This window comes from Corylus avellana, chromosome 9 (genome assembly GCF_965113065.1).
Source record: "Corylus avellana chromosome 9, dhCorAvel1.hap1.2, whole genome shotgun sequence".
In the NCBI taxonomy this organism is placed as follows: domain Eukaryota; kingdom Viridiplantae; phylum Streptophyta; class Magnoliopsida; order Fagales; family Betulaceae; genus Corylus; species Corylus avellana.
The window spans coordinates 2,450,928-2,469,494 of record NC_142498.1 but is presented as its reverse complement, the minus strand read 5'-3'; the positions used below and the strand labels follow the sequence as shown (position 1 = coordinate 2,469,494).

At 36.3% G+C, this 18,567-nt stretch overlaps 2 protein-coding genes across 2 annotated transcripts; one reads left to right on the top strand and one right to left on the bottom strand.

Moving 5' to 3' along the window:
• The first annotated feature begins 309 nt into the window (after positions 1-309).
• Positions 310-10,554, top strand: ALF4 (aberrant root formation protein). The gene is made up of 14 exons (XM_059605368.2): positions 310-558; positions 993-1,169; positions 1,253-1,402; positions 3,493-3,556; positions 5,924-6,099; positions 6,209-6,268; positions 6,505-6,655; positions 6,736-6,804; positions 6,908-7,179; positions 7,278-7,349; positions 7,531-7,608; positions 7,696-7,902; positions 9,387-9,438; positions 9,871-10,554. The coding sequence occupies exons 1-14, from the start codon at positions 481-483 to the stop codon at positions 10,089-10,091; spliced, it is 1,827 nt and encodes a 608-aa protein (XP_059461351.2). The 5' UTR covers positions 310-480; the 3' UTR covers positions 10,092-10,554.
• Positions 10,555-14,058: 3,504 nt separating this feature from the next.
• Positions 14,059-18,307, bottom strand: LOC132190564 (uncharacterized). Its single transcript, XM_059605595.2, has 5 exons — positions 17,673-18,307; positions 15,342-15,392; positions 15,189-15,251; positions 15,032-15,100; positions 14,059-14,727 (listed from the first exon to the last, which is right to left on the bottom strand). The coding sequence occupies exons 1-5, from the start codon at positions 17,991-17,993 to the stop codon at positions 14,479-14,481; spliced, it is 753 nt and encodes a 250-aa protein (XP_059461578.2). The 5' UTR covers positions 17,994-18,307; the 3' UTR covers positions 14,059-14,478.
• Positions 18,308-18,567: the final 260 nt, after the last annotated feature.

The window sequence follows — 18,567 nt, the reverse complement described above, 5'->3', positions numbered from 1 at the left end:
TATAGAGAGAGAGAGAGAGAGAGAGAGAGAGAGAGAGCATCACTGCCTACTATATGTCATTGAAAATGTTATATATCACCTCATTTTCTTCTAACATTTTTAAAATTTGTAGAGTGATCTCGCATAAATATTAAAATTTTTTTAATACGAAAAATGCTATATTTATTAAATTTTATTTTCAAAAATTGATTTTTAAGACCATCTCATAAGATGCGATATGAGATGATGACATAAATGTATCATTTTATCGGTCTCGAATATAACTACTCATTTGCTCTTTGCCATTACTCATAACTGCAAGAAGATCAAATTCACTACAACAACAAAAAAACCCCGCCTTCTCTCGCTTCCTCTCGAGAAGTTATCGCAAGTATAATACGGTGTCGATTCATCAGTGCAGAAACTTCCGATCATAGGGCTAGGATTGATTCGGATATTAATCCGTTGTCAGATTCGGAGTTCCAGAGTTGCAGCGCCGCTATGTCAGCGGCGAATGCAGACGGTCGCAGCCCCTCCGCTGCTCTTCGTACTATTGAAATCCTGAGCTCACTTTCCAAAGTAAGACCCCGCCACTTCCCTCTTTTAAATTTTCCGGAGTACTTCTGTTTGGTTCCCGAGAAACCGTAGGAAAATGACAGAATTCAAAAGCATTTTTCCATATTGCAAGTTTCTCTGATTCGAAATCAAACGAAAAGAAGTTTAGCTGAAAATGACAGTGTTCAAAAACTTTTTCGATCTTGGAAGTTTCTCTGATTCAAAATCAAACAAAAGGAAGCTGAGTTGAGGATTTGGTTTTTCTGTGGTTAAATGGAAGTTGCAATTTCTAAGTGTTCGTGCGTTTGCTTAGAGGCTTTTGATGTTTCACAGATACGAACAATAAGAAATCAAAGACAATATGCCCAGATATAATTAAAATTTGTTTTTACTTTATCTTATAACGAATTAAATGGAGTGTTAATGTCTAAGATCATGCTGTTTTCATATTATTCTAGTCCATCGAAGCAGGAGATCCACATCAGTCTGATAACTCAGTCTCGGAGCTTGTTGAGTTCCTTGATACAATCTCAGCTGCTGCTGCATCAGAGCCTGACAATGAGGACGCAAAGCACAATGCATTTGAAGTTCTTACGGAAATTTATGGATATTTGTGTTCTCCTTCACTGGACCAGGTTTTATTTCCTTTTGTTTTGTTTATTGTTGATAAATGTTTTGATTTGTTGACGACCTTATAAATTGTTTGATGGTGTGGCAGACAGTTATTGACATGCTTGCGTTTGAGTTGCCGACAGCAGTTTCAAAGTTTGCAGGTGTCTCGGATAGATGTTTGGAGACTGCTAATTGTGTTATTGATCGATTTATAGCAATGTGTAGTCCCCGGGACATGCTTCCAATTCTTTGTGAGGTGTGTTGTTTGGAAATATATAATCAATTTATTGGTGTTTCTTAGAATCATTTTGATGCTTGCTTAGGAATACATAGGTGTGGAGTTTAATTTTTCTTGAAAAGTGAGAGGGGGAGCAACCAATATACTTGGCAAGTATTTTCATCTATGATGGCTCGTATTATGAAATATGATTTAAACATATATAATCTGAAAGTGAAAATTTGACTAGTCCTAGATAATGTCTATGCATTTTGATTTAGTTAATTTTTAACTTGCTACTATAGTGTGTCTAATTGACTTCAATTCTCAAAGTGAAACAGGATTCTCACTAATATCTCTGTATGGGTTGATTCTAACTTATTAATATGGGTAATATTAGCAGCAACATATACTTTGACTGATAAGCAACAGTGATGGATCATGGAATTCCTCTGAGAGCATTGCCTTTGATGGAATTTATTCTCCAAATAAAACCTGACCCATTGTTGGAATACATAGATATTATGCTCCTAAGCATATATAAAGAACAACGTTCGAGAAGACTCATGAGGCTATTTTTGGATTATGCTCAGCATTGTTATCGGTTAGAGGGTTTAATTGTATAATATTCTCATGTTGTGGAATACACAGGTGGAGTGGTGGATGAATTCTGTCTTCTGTTAAGTCTCTTTCTAATTGATGAGTCAATAAATGTCTAAATTTTGTAGTAAACACCTGGAACTGAGAGCTAAAAATATATGTATCTCAAGTACAGATCTTTGAATTCTTTAGATGTCATGTCCAAAAACACAGTCATGAAACGCAAGTGCTTCCAATGAAGGGAAGAGAGCTCTGCCACTTTAGAGATTCTCCTATTTTGATCATGTCAAACACAAGCTATTTGGGTCAACACTTTCTATAAGCTTTTGGCCATCGCTAAGTAAGTCTGAGATTTTAGATTGAGGGAAGCAAGAACAAGTGATTTTTTTTCATGAGACTTAGACTTCTGACTGTCATATAGCAGGTTAAAGAAGAAACACAATTTTGGAGAAGGTCCAATATTTATGAGAGAAGCACTTGATGCTCTGGGGACCTCAAAATAGCCATTCATGTATTATGTGGTCAACAATAAAGTTTGACTGCCTAGCTTGAAGAACCCCACTTTTTAAGTGTTGTGAGGCAAGATGTTAACGGGGTTCCTTATTTAAAGAATCTTAGGAATAATTTTGTGGGAAGCAAGAATGATTGCGGTTCTATGGTGGCCTATTGGTTATCATGATTCAGGGGCTTCATCAATCTTAAAAGAACTTGCAAAATAGCGAAACATGACCAAAAAATTGCAAATGTTAGTGGTTTGACCCATAAAACTCTCAATCAACAAGAACCACCCTTTGGCTTTGATATAATTTATTAGTTGGTTGTGTCAGAACTGTGAAAACAAAATGGATTCCTCAGCCCCCTGCCTAGGGCCTCTTTAATTCCCAGCCAGCATGTAGCTCCTATCTTTAGCTTGTTATCCCCTTATTGATGAATATCATTCATATAATCTAATTGTTGTATGAAGCTGCTTGTTGTTTGATGTGTTTTTGGGAACAGTTATGGAGAAATTTCCATTACTTTTAACTTGTTCCACTCATAACCAACCTAGAACTACTACTGATCCTACGCTACCCAATACAATTATTCTTATTGGTCTACAAGCTTAGATCTTAAATAATTTGACAATCATATATTCATTATTACCAATTAGTATTTTACTTTGCATCTCCATGTGAAGTTTTTCTCAACACTAACTTCAGTTATTCATATTGCACCTTAATTTTTCATATTTTGAGTGACTGATCAAAGTGGACATTAGAAATGGAGCTTTATGACTTTGTTCTGATAAGTAACATGCATTAAAGTGAATTTTCTCTGGAAATGATGTATCAGATTTTGATCTTCAGTTTTTTGACTGACATATATGCAAGTGGCATCAATTATGTTCGTTAAAGTGGCACCTCTGTATTTCCCATTGCTTATATTCATAGTGGAGATGTATGCTCAATTCATCCATTCCTATGTTACTTGTAATTATTTTTTGTTTTGTGTTTTGGTTCTTTGCTAACGAATGATTTTAATTATACCAGGCATTAAGCAAGACGACTAAGGCTTCTACTTGTATTGTCCCTCTACTAAGTGGTCTTTCAAAAGGTAATAAGATTTAAATATGTTGCCCTAAGTAATGGTGAAAGCAGTGGTATTATTAATTCATTTACATATGACTAAACTATGGGTGTGTACATGGATATGAGTTATTGCTAGAAATGTCTACTTGTTGTGTCATTGGCTTAAATTATTTGGAAAGAGCTAGTACAAATTTAGTTGGATTTTATATGCTAAAGTTATAACCTATGAAACACCAATATGGATGTGAGATTTGGATTACAATATCTTTTGGACATGGTGATACGTCAATTCTTGAAAATCTAGGATACGATAGGATGGAGATAAGGTAATGAATTTAATACATTATGTGTGCTAATTTTTAATTTAAAAGATGAATAACAAACACCAAAATAAATAAAGTAGATATAATTAACAAAACCAATTTTGAAGTTATAAATCACAAAAGTATGCATAACCAACTGATTGACATTTATTAAGATTTGATTTTTTTCTTTGCTGCCTAACTTTCTAAAACACTAGACATAATGTTTTACATTAACACCCCCTCCCCTTTAACACCTAATAAGAATATATGCAAAAAAGAAAAAGTATACGAGTTGTATAATGTGTACTTCCTAATATAAATTTAAACACCATTTCATTAAGAAAATTCAAATATTTACCCCAAACGTATCTATGTTGTATCCGAGCCAAACCTCTCCATCTTTTTAACAGTTAATTTATTTATGAATATGTTTGATGCATATTCCGCCGTATTCTAGCCTATCCATATCAGTTATATATCAAATAAGGGTACAAGAGTTATTATGAAGTATCCGTGCTTCATTGGTTATAACTTTGGACGAACTTGAGGTTTTCCTTCATTCTTCTTCTAAATGTGTGTCTGGTTTTCATGAAGAATGTCAGCTAAAAATACACTTCAAATTATGGGGAAGAATTCCATGGAACATCATTTTGGAGTTCCACCTCAAATGTTTGAAGAGAAAAATATTTTAAGTGGTTTGGTTTATTGGTCAAGCAATGGCTAAACTTAAAAAAACAATTTATATATGAAATAAATTTCAGCAATTTTCTCTACAACGGGGTTGCCATTCTAATTTTGGGTCATAGGTAATAAATTGTTATGCTATTGAATACCGTCCCTATGTCTAGGGGTTGACCGTGTGCTAAGATTTAGTGGAAGTGCCATTTATAGGAGACTTTAAGCCAGAGTTCTTCAACTTGAAGAAGAGTAGGTAAGAATATGAAAATGACAGGTTGCTGTACAAGGAGTGTGCTGGAGTCTATTAGTTGTTGGGGAATTTTGAAGCGCAGGAACTGAAGAGTCTTTAATGAGCAATTTGTTTACCCCCCTGTGCTTAAATGGTAACCTAGTTGAAGTTGTGAAGATAATAAGCGCCTTAGGGTTAATGAACTGTTAGAATGCGGTCTGATACCTTCATTGCATGTATTTTCTGTTAGACAAATTGGGTTGAACTCTATATCAATAGCTGTTTTTGAGGGTAATCCTAGTGCAGCAGGAGTAGCTGGTCTTTTAGGAGGTACTTTTTTTTTTTGATAAATAATGCATATTCAAACAACGCGCAGAGGGGGGGCAACCCCGTATATAGGATGTATACTAGAGAACGCTGGCAGATTTTGTGCAAATTTGGGCTGGGGTCATAATTACTGGCCTGAACTGGGTCCTACAGCATAGCCTCACATATGGTCAAAGACAAAATGTTGATTGGCTGGCCACTCAGGGCCCTTTCTGAAAACTCATCTGTGTAAGTTTGGGTCCTTTCAGACAAGAAATTCAAAGATGCCAAAGCTCCTTCTAGAGGAGAACCACTCCATATCAGATTAAGCTAAAACTTACTCTTGTCTTGGCCACTGATGTTGGGAAAATAATTATAAAAAATGGACTCACCAAATGGATGCTCTTTGATTTAACAAACAGCTCTATTTTCTAGAATTTTTTTTAGTTGGAAGTGCTGGCTACTTGATTCAAATTAAAATCCAGCTGCCTTGTGAAAATTAGAAAGTTTCTATGGTACATTGAGGCCACAGCTTGCAGTAGCGGGTATGCTTTAAAGCCTGTTGAAGCCATTTAAAAAGAACTTTTTTTCCCCTAACTTATATGCCTTGTTCAGATCCAGTATCTTTATTGACAATTGCTGATTGGTGCATGCTTATATCATAACTAGGTTTTCTTTGGGCACTTGTTCCAAAATATTTAAATAAATGAAAATTGTCTAAAATTTTATAATCTATGTGCAAATTTTCTTGCAATTCTGTTTTTTATAATGTGGTTTTGTGCTTGAAATTTGTATCTATGAAAGTGGTGAAAACTACACTTTTGGCAGTAGTAAGCTGAGAAAGATGTTGGTCCATACTCTTTTTGGTTTTCAGTAATTCTTTCCATTCAGAGGCATCACTTCGAGCAAGTAAAAGAAGCAGTTCCTATTATTGTTAAAGTTTTAAAGGTCGTGTCGTGGGAGTCAAATGATGAGGAAACAGAAGTTGAGAGTTTGTTTGACAGAGCTGTCGGCATTGCCAATTCTATACATGGAGTTAGCACAAAGTTGGTCGGTGTGACATTCTCATACAATATGTTTCCCTACTTTATTAGGCTAGTCTTGAGATTCTTGATATGTTCTCTATTAGATCATGATGAGCTTCCATTCTGTGCGACAGGAGGGTAGATCAAAGGAAAAGCTTTGTGCTCTACTTGGTCTTTATGTCTTGCAAAGCATGGTTGGCATTTCTCTATGGGACTGAACTTCCAGTTTGAGTATTAATTGTTTTCATTTATGTTGCACCTTGAATAATTTTTGGTGTTTGATTCTATTCAATCGTTTTTTCCTCTTTCATTTGTTTGTGGACCTTCATTTTGCCGTTTTGTATTTCAATGGTTATATCTGATTTATTTGTTTTCCTGGTTTTTAATATACCTGCGTGTTTATCTCTTGAAATACACCCTTGATGTGCAGGCTCTTGTTTCCATGAGCTTGAATCATAAAAGTTCGAGCTGTCATCGCTTGGTGTCACAATTTTCACGCTTCTTTCCATATTGTAGTCTATCATATCTTGGTCTAATAACTGGGAGTGATGTTGAAAAAATGACTACCATTGTTGTGGGAGGTAATTTTTCTTTGATTGCATTTGCTCCTCTCTTATCTTAGCTGGTAGGGTTTTTTCACTTTCCCTTTTCTTTTTTACAGAATGCACAGAAGACGAAAATGATTATATGAGTTGTTTAACCTATGTCAAACATGGTGCATCTCTTTCAGGTTCATATTTGCAAATACAGATTTTATTTATTCTTTTGGCATTGAGTTCTCTTCCAATATTATTTGCTGTTTCTCAGGCATGCTTTTATCTTTCTTGACGCAGTTGTTTGGGGCCATATCTCGGATGAAGTTGCTCAGGCTGCTGAGGAGGACCTTACTGCTGTCAAGGATGAACTTCGAAGTAACCAGATGAGAAGGTGGCAAACAGTAGGCATGTTAAAGCACATATACTCTTTTGTCAATCTGCCATGGGATTTAAAGAAACATGCCATCGACTTGTTGCTTTGCATAACTGATGGAAATATCTCCCAAAAATGTGATGATGAACATACTGACTTGTCATCTCATATCCCCAGTCTTTTTGCTGCTTTGCAGGTAGTCTAACATATTGAGTTTATACAATATATCCAACCTGTGTCAATGGATAAAGTTTGATCCATTTCATCTCTGATGGTCAAAACTATATATTTCAGGCTATTAAAATGGTCATCATATACGCACCCGATACAGTACTAAGGAAGCTTGCCTTTGATGCATTTAAAAGGGTAGGGAATTTGTATCTTTTAGTGTCATGAGCAACTCCACAAGAAATTTGTTTGCTGCAATCTCCAAAAGTGGGTTATGTTGTAGTCCCTGACCAATGTCATACAACCTTATTTTCTCAAGTATTGTATACACTTATTCGTAAGTAGATAATACCTGCTTGTGTTGGCTACTCAAAACCAGGTACTTGCTGATATTCCAACTTCTCAGAGATTTGACATTTTGACAGCTTTGATTACAAATACTGACTCTTCCTCCATGGTAATTTTTTTCAAGTTAGTTTTTATGAATTGTAACAATTTATATTTGTTTCGCATTATCTGATGTATTCTTGACAACCTTTTGTAGATTGCAATTCTTTTAGATCTTATTAGAGGAGAAATGCACATGGAAAATCGCAAAAGACTATCAATGAGAAATGATGAAGTTCAGCAAACAGAAAATGAAGAATGTCCAAAAATGTTGTTTTGGAATGCCACTGTCCTTGAACTGGTGGAGTTGGTTTTGAGGCCACCAAAGGGAGGTCCTCCATCCCTTACTGAGTATAATGATGCGGTATTTTGTCTAAAAGATTTTTTTCTCTTCTGATTTTATTGTTTTTCCTCGACTAAGATACTTCCTTTTTGTCAGATGCAGTTCTCATTTTGTTATTTAACTACTTTATGCTGTTTAGCAGATTGCAATGGCTTCTAGACTTATTTTTTTCCTTTTATGTTTGTTTTAAATTACCTAGTAACTAAGACTAACTAAGACTTGTATAGTCTGAGTAAAGTGGATGCAATGTCTTTCTCCTGGATAACCATATATATGCAACATGTGAAGAAAGTTGTTGCATGCCATTTGGGCATTAGACTATGTTTGGGAATTTGGAGGGAGAAAAGAGGAGAGAGAATAGTTATTATTTCCTTTGTTTTGATGTCTTAGTAAATATGGAGTGGGAGAGGGAGAGGGAGAATGTATTCCTCCCTTTGTTTGGTTGTAGGGTGGAAAGGAGAGGAAAAAAATAAGGTTTATGTAAATTGACAATAAAGTAGGATGAGTGATAAGAGTTTGTTTACAGATTATTGAAGATAAATTATTACTGGGATAAAAAGGGAAGTACTGAAAATTTCATTGAAGTTGGTATTCTGTCCCTTCATATTTCCCAAATTCGAGGGAATTGAAAATTTTGAAGCAAGAGTTAATTGAATTTGTTTTACTTACCGCGGGGGTGGGGACTTGAAGGGGGTATGGTATGTTGGTACCCCTCCAAATCCTCTCACCCTCCCCAACATCCAAATATGGGGAATGGTAACCTTCTCTCCCTCTATCAAAATATTCTCTTAGAAGTTTTTTTTTTAATAAGTAATTCAATCTTATTAGAAAGCACAAAGGGACGCAATCCAAGTACACATGAGAGACACCTAACAAGGGAGAAGAAGAAAAACACAAATCCAAGAACTTTGGGAAATTAGAAAATAGAAGGTTATTGTGAGCTGCCGTTCAAACATAGAGGGTTTTGAACGTGAAAGCTTTAAACTTAACCCCGCCGTCCAACCTTAAAATTTAATAGTTTTCTTTTGAAGTCATAGCTACACTAAGTTTCTTTTAATCCAAAATTTGAAGCATGGTAGCTTCAGACCCGCTTTAGTTGTAAGAAGCTTTTTTCCAGTGCTTAAGTTTGTTCATAAGGTAGACATCTTGTATCATTTATGGATGTGTCCATACTTTGGTTGGTTTACTTAACAATGGGTAGTGCTTTATATATTTGGCTTACACCAAGGCATATTTGTGTTTGTTGCTAGTGCTGAAAACTAATCACTAAAGGATCTTCTATTAGTTTGGGAGTTCTAGAAAAGAATATACAGCATGCAGTTTGCGTCTATGGTAATGTTGTTAATTGAGTTTTGTTGTAATTTCTTGCCAGTTTGACAGCCTGAAAGTGTGTCAATTAATTTTATTCAGCCTTACAATGAATATTTTTTGGTTCATCTTTGGATTTGAATTGGTACATGTTAATAAATAACTAATTAATTATTCCTTTATCAAACTTCATACAGGTTCATTCTGCTCTCAACCTGTACAGATTTGTGTTAATAACAGAGTTGACAGGTAATTCATTATTTTATCTAATATCTAGTTAGAATCAAAGTTGGAAAAAGGTTTTATTAGCTTGCTTCCTTGTTACATAAATTTTGGTAGTACTCCCTTTATATCTGCTCTTCGTATTATTAAGAGCAAAAGCACAAAAATTGGGGCATAGATGGAAATACACCAAAATGATGGACAATGTCAATAACTCTAAATTTAGATCTTTTGTACGGTAAACTTGATTTCTTTTAGTATAAAAAATGTTCTTTTAAATTTCCTTTTGCATATCTCTAGTACACTTGGTGTGTTAGGGCTATGCTCTTTTTATTTTTTCTTGACTAAAAATTTCAATTATCTGTTAAAAAAATATTTGGAAGTAAAAAAGAGAATATGTTTGTAATTTGGTCTACAAGATGCTACTTGTATTTTTGACTCAAGTGACCAATGGAACAGGAAAAACCAACTATACCGAGGTGCTGTCCAAGAACAATTTGCAGAAGGCATACAATGAATGGCTTCTACCTCTTCGAACACTGGTGACAGGCATAATGGCAGAAAACAGGAAAGATTCTGTTCAACTCGGGGATGACACAGTATGTACCCTAAACCCGCTTGAGTTGGTTTTGTACCGGTGTATTGAGCTTGTGGAAGAAAAGCTGAAACAATCTACATAAGTTGTCACTTATGTGTATGGTATGAGATGTTTTTTAGTCTTTACTAGGAGAACCTCATCTCAGTGGAATTGCAAAGGGATAGGAAAAAGTAATGATTTCAGGGCAATAGTTCTTGTGTTTTCTTCCAAAGTTGAAATTTTGGTAAAATCTCAGTCTTTTTACTCAATAGGTAAAATTCAAGATTCTATAGTTTTTGACTGAGGTTGGTTAAGATTGAAAAGGTTTATCAAACATTTCTCAACATAAAGCAGAGAACTCTTTTCAACTTTTAGGAGGACCAATCTCTCTGCCTTCATGCCATGCGTATAGAATTGATTAGAGGAATTGATGAAATATAAGTCGACATAATTTGCTTCTGCTTTCAGGAAATTATGAATTTGTAAACGCATTATGAATTTGTCATCAGTTAGTGAAGTATCATCCATTGAAACTAGTGCTTTTGAGATAGAACTGTTTTGATATTGCTATTCTTCGCATCATATCTAATTACATTATAAAATGATCGAAGCAAGCTGATCCAACCTACATACAAAGTAAGACCTAAGGCCGAAGCAAGTTTAGCCGCTAAAGAAAGAGAAAAGAAGCTATTTCATTCTCGTAGTTTTATATGAACAAAAAACAAAATATTACATAATTAAAAAGCGCACTTTATTTTGGCCAGTTCCAGAATTTTGTCATTGAACTTGCTCTGTGAGTTATTTCTGGTTAGTTTAGCATATAGAAATCACCATTATGATAAACATAAAATAGAAATTAGGTCAAAAGTCCTAAATTTGCCTATTTTCCCAAGCATTGGGACTAAAACAAATGAAAAGAAAGCAAATATTGCTTACGATAAAAAAGAAAAGAAAAGGAAGCAAATAGTATTTTATCTAGTATTCTAGCTGTCCCGACTCCCAATTGGTTGGGAGCAAAGGCTTATGAATGGTGCAGTTTGTAACAATCATTTGTTTCAAAAATAATGGATGAAATTTTGAGTGTTGCAAGGCAAAATCCTGAATTTCTTTGTCGTAAACTATTGTTGGAAGTAAAACAAAGCGGATTCGGTAGGTGCTATGGGCGACGGGGCGATTATGATGGTCGGGTACGGGTGATTCGATGAGGGGATTGAGTATAGTTGGCTAAATTGCTCTCTAGCACGTTGGATCCCTAGATTTCATCTAGCTGACATGGTCAAATCTAACCCACGAATTGAAAGAAATGGGCTTAACTAGGGTTTTCTTATGACGGGTACAAGTTGTGTCTAGATATATATATAAAACTATAGGTCAATATTAATCTGACTTATTTAATTAAACGGTTAAGACTCTTCAACTTTAACTCATTAATTTTATATTGGGTTCGTGAGTCGTGTAAAAAATTATTAGTTCTAATTGTCGTGTGTAAGGGTATGTGTATAAGACTAAATAGGTTAATTCTAACACAACTTCTTAACTAAATAGGTTGGGGCCTCTAGCTGGTATTCATGGATTGAATAGGTGATCATAATTCTTCTAGAATGAGAGAAAATTTGACTTATTGACCTTTTTGTCTTTTGATTATGTAGCTTTGACTGCACAAATCCCCTTTCTATTTCTTTTCGTCTCCATCTTTGTTTCATTTTTTTTCTTTTTGACATGTCCGCACGAGATGGGAGAGGGAGATTCGAACTAGTGACTTTTACTTCATTAGGCATGGTCCTACCCGATTGAGTTACCTCTTGGGGATATCTCCGCTTTATTTTTTGGATAGGATGAAATGCATTCAAATATAGGTCAGTGAAAATGTTAATGCTAGTATTAATATCTAATGCGCTTTTTTAGCATTTATTATTATCATTATTATTTTCAGTAATTCAAGCTTTTGAATTTTCCATGCAAAATAAAAATATTCATCTTCAAATACCATTTGGTCAAATTCCCATAGACAAGCCACCACTGCTAGAGCTATCATGGTGGCGTCCCATTTCAACGCTAACAACGTCACTACAAAGAAATTTTTTTCTTAGGCTTCTCGAGCCTATGTGGCATACATGGTGTCCAAAGAACCCTTGTAGTCAATTACATGCCGACCATAACACTTCAATCTTGGCCAAAGACTTCAAACCAACCAAAAAAAAAAAAAAAAAACACGTTCTATGAGAGAACATCAGCTATGTGCAATGCAACTGTCAATCAAGTTTAATGGCAAGCTAAAGCAATTAAGTGTTGATTTGGTTTAGCAGTTTTAAAAATAACGATATAAAATGCAATTAAGTGTTAATTTGGTGTCCCCAAGAGGTAGCTCAATCAGCTGGGACCACACATAATGAAGTGGAGGTCACTAGTTCGAATCCCCCTCTCCCCTCTTGTGCGGACATGTCAAAAAAAAAAAAGTGTTAATTTGGTTTGGCAGTTTTAATAGTAACGATATAAAATGCAATTAATGAAAATGCGACTTTTAAAATAAAGTTAAGCATGTCATAAAATCATGATTTAGCCTTTAAATTGTGGTTCAACCTTTAATATTGCAAATTTTTTTAAATGCATTATTTTTCTGGAAACCGCCATTTTTTTCAAAAGCAAACATACCTAATAAAGATGCTTTATCTACCGGTACTCGCAGGCATATGGTAAGAAATAAGCTCCATAGCTGCTTTTAACTTTTAAGGTCAACGCCAAACTTGTGACATTTTGGCAAGGTATAGAGAAGTTTTGAATTTTCTTTATTTTTTTTATAAAAAAAGTGAAAAAATTATGATTTGTAGTAAATTTTTTGTTTGAATAGTAATAAAAAGTAATTAATTTAATATAAAAAGTAAAAATATTTTGAAATTAACTTTAAGAAAAAATTTAGGTTGATTGCCAAACAAAGCCAATGCCTTCCACACCAATAATTATGACGGAATCAAACCAAGCTATTCAATCATTATCACTAATGTTTCTCAGAGGACAAGCCTGAAGAACGAGCCTCATTCCTATTTGTCTCACGCGAGCATTTTTGTTGGGTTAGCCAAAGATTATTTTGGCAAAGTCCAGTAGCGAAATTGGGTTAAAAAAGTAGTCACATCCGGTGGCCATTTTACTTTAAAAAACGAGACAGAAATTTTCTGAAATTGGTTTATCGGAGTCTCTTACAAATTAGCCTCTAAGAGTAATCTGTGTACTTTACCGTACGAAAAAACACATTTATTTTTTTAATTTTTTTATTAATAATATTTTTTAAAAAATATGTGAAAAATATATGCAATTAAAAAAATATGTATTTTTCACGTATTAAAAGACACATGTCACTATTTCTCCATGACTAGCTGCTACCGTTTTTCTAAGCATGGTATCTTAACAATGCATAAAATAAACTAAGGTAAAGTTCATTTAACCCCCTCAAATTATCACCCCAATGACAATCTACCCCTCAAACTATTAATTATGACAATTTACCTTTTAAACTACTAAAACAATGACAATGTACCCCCATGTTAGCAAAATGATGAAATTACCCTTATAGAATTTTTAATAAGACAAAAATACACTTAAAATTTTGAAAAAAAAAATTAAATTTTAGTATTTTTGTTTTTATTTTAGTAAGGGTAATTTCATCATTTTGTTAAAATTTGAAGTACATTGTCATTATTTTGATAGTTTGGGGGGTGAATTGTCGCTAGTTTGAAGGGTAAATTATTATTGGAGTGATAGTTTGGGAAGATTAAATGAACTTTACCCAATAAACTAATAAATAAATAATATGATTCTCTCTTTTTTAGAAATAGTAGAAGTGAATGCTTTGACCTATATTTGTGATTTGGAGAACCCTTTCTGCACTACCAATTGTTAGCTGACTTTTGAAAATTGGCAGAAATCAAGTTCACACAATGAAATTTACAAAATTTTGGTAAATTTGCATCGAAAATAGAGCATTACTTACACATAACAACATATATATATATATATATATATATATATATATATATATATATATATATATATATAAGAATTGAAAAAAAATGCAATAAACGTAGAAGAACAAAATCGTTATTGACTTCCAAGTACCCACAAACAGAGGAGTCCAACAGCTGTTTGCCTACAAAGAATGACACAATTATGTGTACATATTTCTGAAACGAGAAGTAACAAAGGGCTCACCCAAGACAATTTTGGGGGAAAGTAGGAACCTGCCGCAAATCAATGATTTCGTCAGCCTAATGGCCAGGATTGTTGCTACTCTACCCTCAAAATCCTTCTCTCCAAGTCTTTCCAGCTTGCTTGAATCCTACCATCTGCAACTTCATCGAAAGTTTTATACAGTTTCATCTACAAAGGGATCCTTGGCGGGCGGATCGATCGTGCTTTCCATAAGAATAGAGACCGTTTGATAGTTGTATAGCCATGTTCTTTTGGTGAGGAGAAGAAAAGCAGTCAGCATGCATTTCTCAGCTCATCCCATATAAGGTGTTAGAGCTGGAATCCTCCTCCGATGGCATCATATTTAGATCAGGCAGCAAGACTGCCTTGCAAGTTTCCGATTGAGGATTATCATCATTTGCGCCATGTGCCGGTAAGCTCGAAGATATATGGTCAGGAGTGGAGGCTACTCTCTGGTAGGGTTCTCTTTTAACTGCTCTCTCCAGTCCATCAGAAGTTGCAAACAGATTCTTTGCAGAATGCAAAACCAAACCAAGCTGCAAAACATAAATAGTAATTTTCTGAGAAGAGCCACAAACAAGCCTAAAACACAAAGATTCTCTGGAAGGAGTTGAGTGTGGGCAAGTAGGGCTAACAATTTTGTATACGACCCCGTGAACCCAATATAAAATTAATGGGTTAGGTTTTAGGGATTTAATCCGTTCAATTAAATGGGTCAGACAAGATTTAACCTATATACTCTTATACTCATCCATAGTGATTATATACATAGAAAAGGCAGGATATACGAGGCATGCAAACCAAATCAGTAAACAAGAGGATTAAAGAACACTTGGGTACCTTCATTCTTTTGAAGCTCTCATTTTTGGCCCTCTGTTCCTTAAAAGTTGCACGAAGTGTTGCTATCTCCTGTTTAGTAAATGCAAGATTAAATAAAGGTTACAATAAATTATTAAAGGGGGGCCCAAATAATCAATAAGAAGCACCAATGACACACCTTTTTCAAGTGTATCCTTTCCTTCAACAGAGAACTCTCCTGCTCCTTGAGCTCAGCATATGTCTAGAAAATTTCAATGATCTTCGTATCAGAACATCTCAAATTCACTACATTTGTCAGGCTGTAATGGTTTATATAACTTAGAGAACATACCTTTTTTCTTCTTGACATCTTGGTAGCTGTCGATTCATTTGCAGCAGTACCCTGAAAATATTCGCCCCCACACGCATCAGTAACCTCAAAAAGACAAAACCATACAATATATCCGCAACAAAGTAAAGAAAAAACAAAAACAAAAAGCACAACAGCCACACTTACGCCCTCTACAAAGACACCAAGTATACCTTTCCATTCGATAGCAATAATTTATTGCCTGAATCCACTATAACATAAAATACAATTCTCTTTCATTTCAAATGAAATGCAGATTGAACTATTTCTTTGTTGTCTTTTTAAATGATTGATTAATATAAAAAATCACACGACAATGATTCATCACGCTAAAGCAAAAAGGCCAAAAAAGAAATATGAAAACAGTATTTGGGTCCAAATCCGACGCAAGATAATTTGTGGTACGGGTACGTGGATTAACGGTGACCAAATGTTGCAATCCGAGTCATGGATCACACACCCAGCACAAACACAATAGACACCGTGGCAAGTGGCGTTATGTTAGCACACAATTACACCACTACACCTCAAAATACAATAACATAAATATCTAATCCTTATCCTTAAAAAACACATCTCCTCCTACTTTAGATGCCTGTGCCCATATTTGGCTACAGAAAGATTCGTAGCAGCAATTTAGACAATAAATATGCAGCTATTCCTATTCCAGTTTGATGGGTGAGGCTAAAACCCTTTATATCGTGTTTTTGTTATCCAAATTGTTTGCAATTCGCCCGAATTTCAAAACCCATAAATCTGAGGAATTTTATAATCAAACATCCCAATAAAACTATGTAGCCCTCTATTATCCCAAAAAAAAAAAACAAATGAAAAAGAGAAAAAGATTCTCTCAAAGCGTCTCGTTGTATAAATTCACCCACTCACTCACAACCCATATAGTCAAACATCATTAAAGCCACGGGCACGGGGTGCCACGTGACAACTCGCTGATATTCAAACACCCAAAACCTTTTATTTATTCCGAAGTTAAAACGACACACGCGTCGCCCGATGATTCTTCACCGTCAGATTCGCAACCCACGCAAACAATCTGCGATATCAACGGCTCACCATCATCCGACACGCTCTGATAAATGCTCCCCTGATTATACGGGAGAGCCCCGAAGTACGACTGTGAAACCTTTTTTTTTTTTTTTTTTGTGAATCTAGACGACACCGTCTCAGCAGTGGCGCATACAGTGTCAGAGGTACAACTAAACCACACCCAATACTTTCCCCAATCTCGAAAAAGCATGAGACTGAGACCCCAAAAGATTAGATAAAAGTACTATCAGACAAAGAGATAAATGATCCGCATGAAAGGCAACGGTACACCCGCGCCACAGCTGATACTTTCTCAACCCAACTTGATCAAAGGCCACCCGCCACTCGCTCCACCCACACCAAACCGAACGCAGGCCTATCAAAGGGTCCCACCTCTACCACACCACGCTCCGATTGACCAAAATGCCCTCGAGCCGGGTACGAAAGTTTTTTCAACTCTAAGCGAGTGGTTGTTTTCGTCAAAACGACAAGGAAGAGGATCGCTTGAGTGAAGCTTCCGGGTTCTTACCACGGGGAAACGACGAATGACGAATGACCGGTTTTTTGCTTTATGACAAAACTCTCCCCCCATAGGGGCTGCCGTTCAGTCAGCAGAATCTAGCCGCACTTTTAAAGGATATTTTGGTCAAATCGATCGCGAACAAGAATGACAGGTGACCGTGAAAGAGGCGAGGAGAAAACGTGAAGTAATCTCTCAATCTGGCTGAGCTCACGTGAGCGTAAATATCGCAAAGTAACAAGGGCAGTGTGGTCACGAAACAAATAAGTACACACTCCGCCGCCGACGATTAGTCACCGTCTGATCGGAGATCAACCACCAACCGTTTGTAAATACAAGATTAAGACAGATTTGCCCTTGTCAGCTGGGTGACACGAAAGAATGGGAAAACGATAGCTCGACGGCCAAAATGGAAGCCAGCGGTTTCGGAATTACTATATATGAGGAGGCGGAGTAAATAAGGTACTAAAGAAGGGGCAAAATAGTCAAACGACCGAAAAAGGGCTTTCTGCAGACAAAGGAATGTCTCGTCGACGGGCACAAGAGCAGCTAGCCCTCGACGTTCAAAGCCTTCGTTTCCGTCCACCGCTCCTTATACGTAAATTACAACACTCACCGAGGGCGTTTCGGGTCAAACCACAAATAAAATCTGCCACGTCACAGATCAGATGGCCAGCAAAGAAACGAACAAGAAGCTGAAGGGGAGAGAGAGGGAGAGAGAGAGAGAGAGAGAGAGAGAGAGAGAGAACCTTGGATCTGCTGGCGGGGAAGCTGGAGGCTTCGAAGCCGTCGGTAGTGGGGGAGGGGGAGGCGCCGCCGCTCCAGGAGAGGGGCGTGGTGGGGCTGCATCTGGTGAAATCAGCTTCCTTCTTCCGCGAAACGGCGTCGCATCTGGGCCTGGACCTGGGCTGCCTCAGACCCCACCTTAGCGGAACCACCGCTCTAGGCCACGACTTGGGCGAGGACGACGACGCCGCCGCCGCTTGCGACTGCTTGAGCCGCACCAGCAGGTCTACCACCACCGTGTCGTCTGTCATCGCCGCCCTCACCCACTCGTCCCTCACCATCATCGTCTGCGCGTCTCTGAGAAAGAGATATGCTATTGAGAAAGATAAGAGGAGTGGCGGATGAGAATGAGAAAAATGTTAAAAGCAAGAAAGATAGAGATTGAGAGAGAGAGAGAGAGAAAGAGAAAGAGGGGGTTTATATACGAGGGGGTGGTATTATATGGGGGGTGTGTGGGTGGTGGCGAAGGTGGAGTAGATTCCAGTTATTTGTGTTTTGTTCGGCTTCGTCTCTGACTCTTTTTAGCTTTTGATATAAGTTTCAATATAAGGCGTAGGAGTGGGCCCAGAGTGAGATGTGGCAGTGGGGGAGTTTCGCTGTATTTTTGGGTGGGGCTGCGTCTAGGGCTTCGTAACCCGATTACCCAACACCGATCCCCTCCTTCTTTCTTTCTTTTGTTTTGTGTGCTGCCTTCCGATCTCCTCTCCTCTTATTACTCAAAGAATAATGTTAAATATCACTATTTTATTTTATTTATTTTTATTATTTTATTAATGTTGTAGTATCAATTTATATTATTATTATTATTATTTTAAAAAAAAGTATTTGAATCGGCACTTAATAATTGATAGTATTACT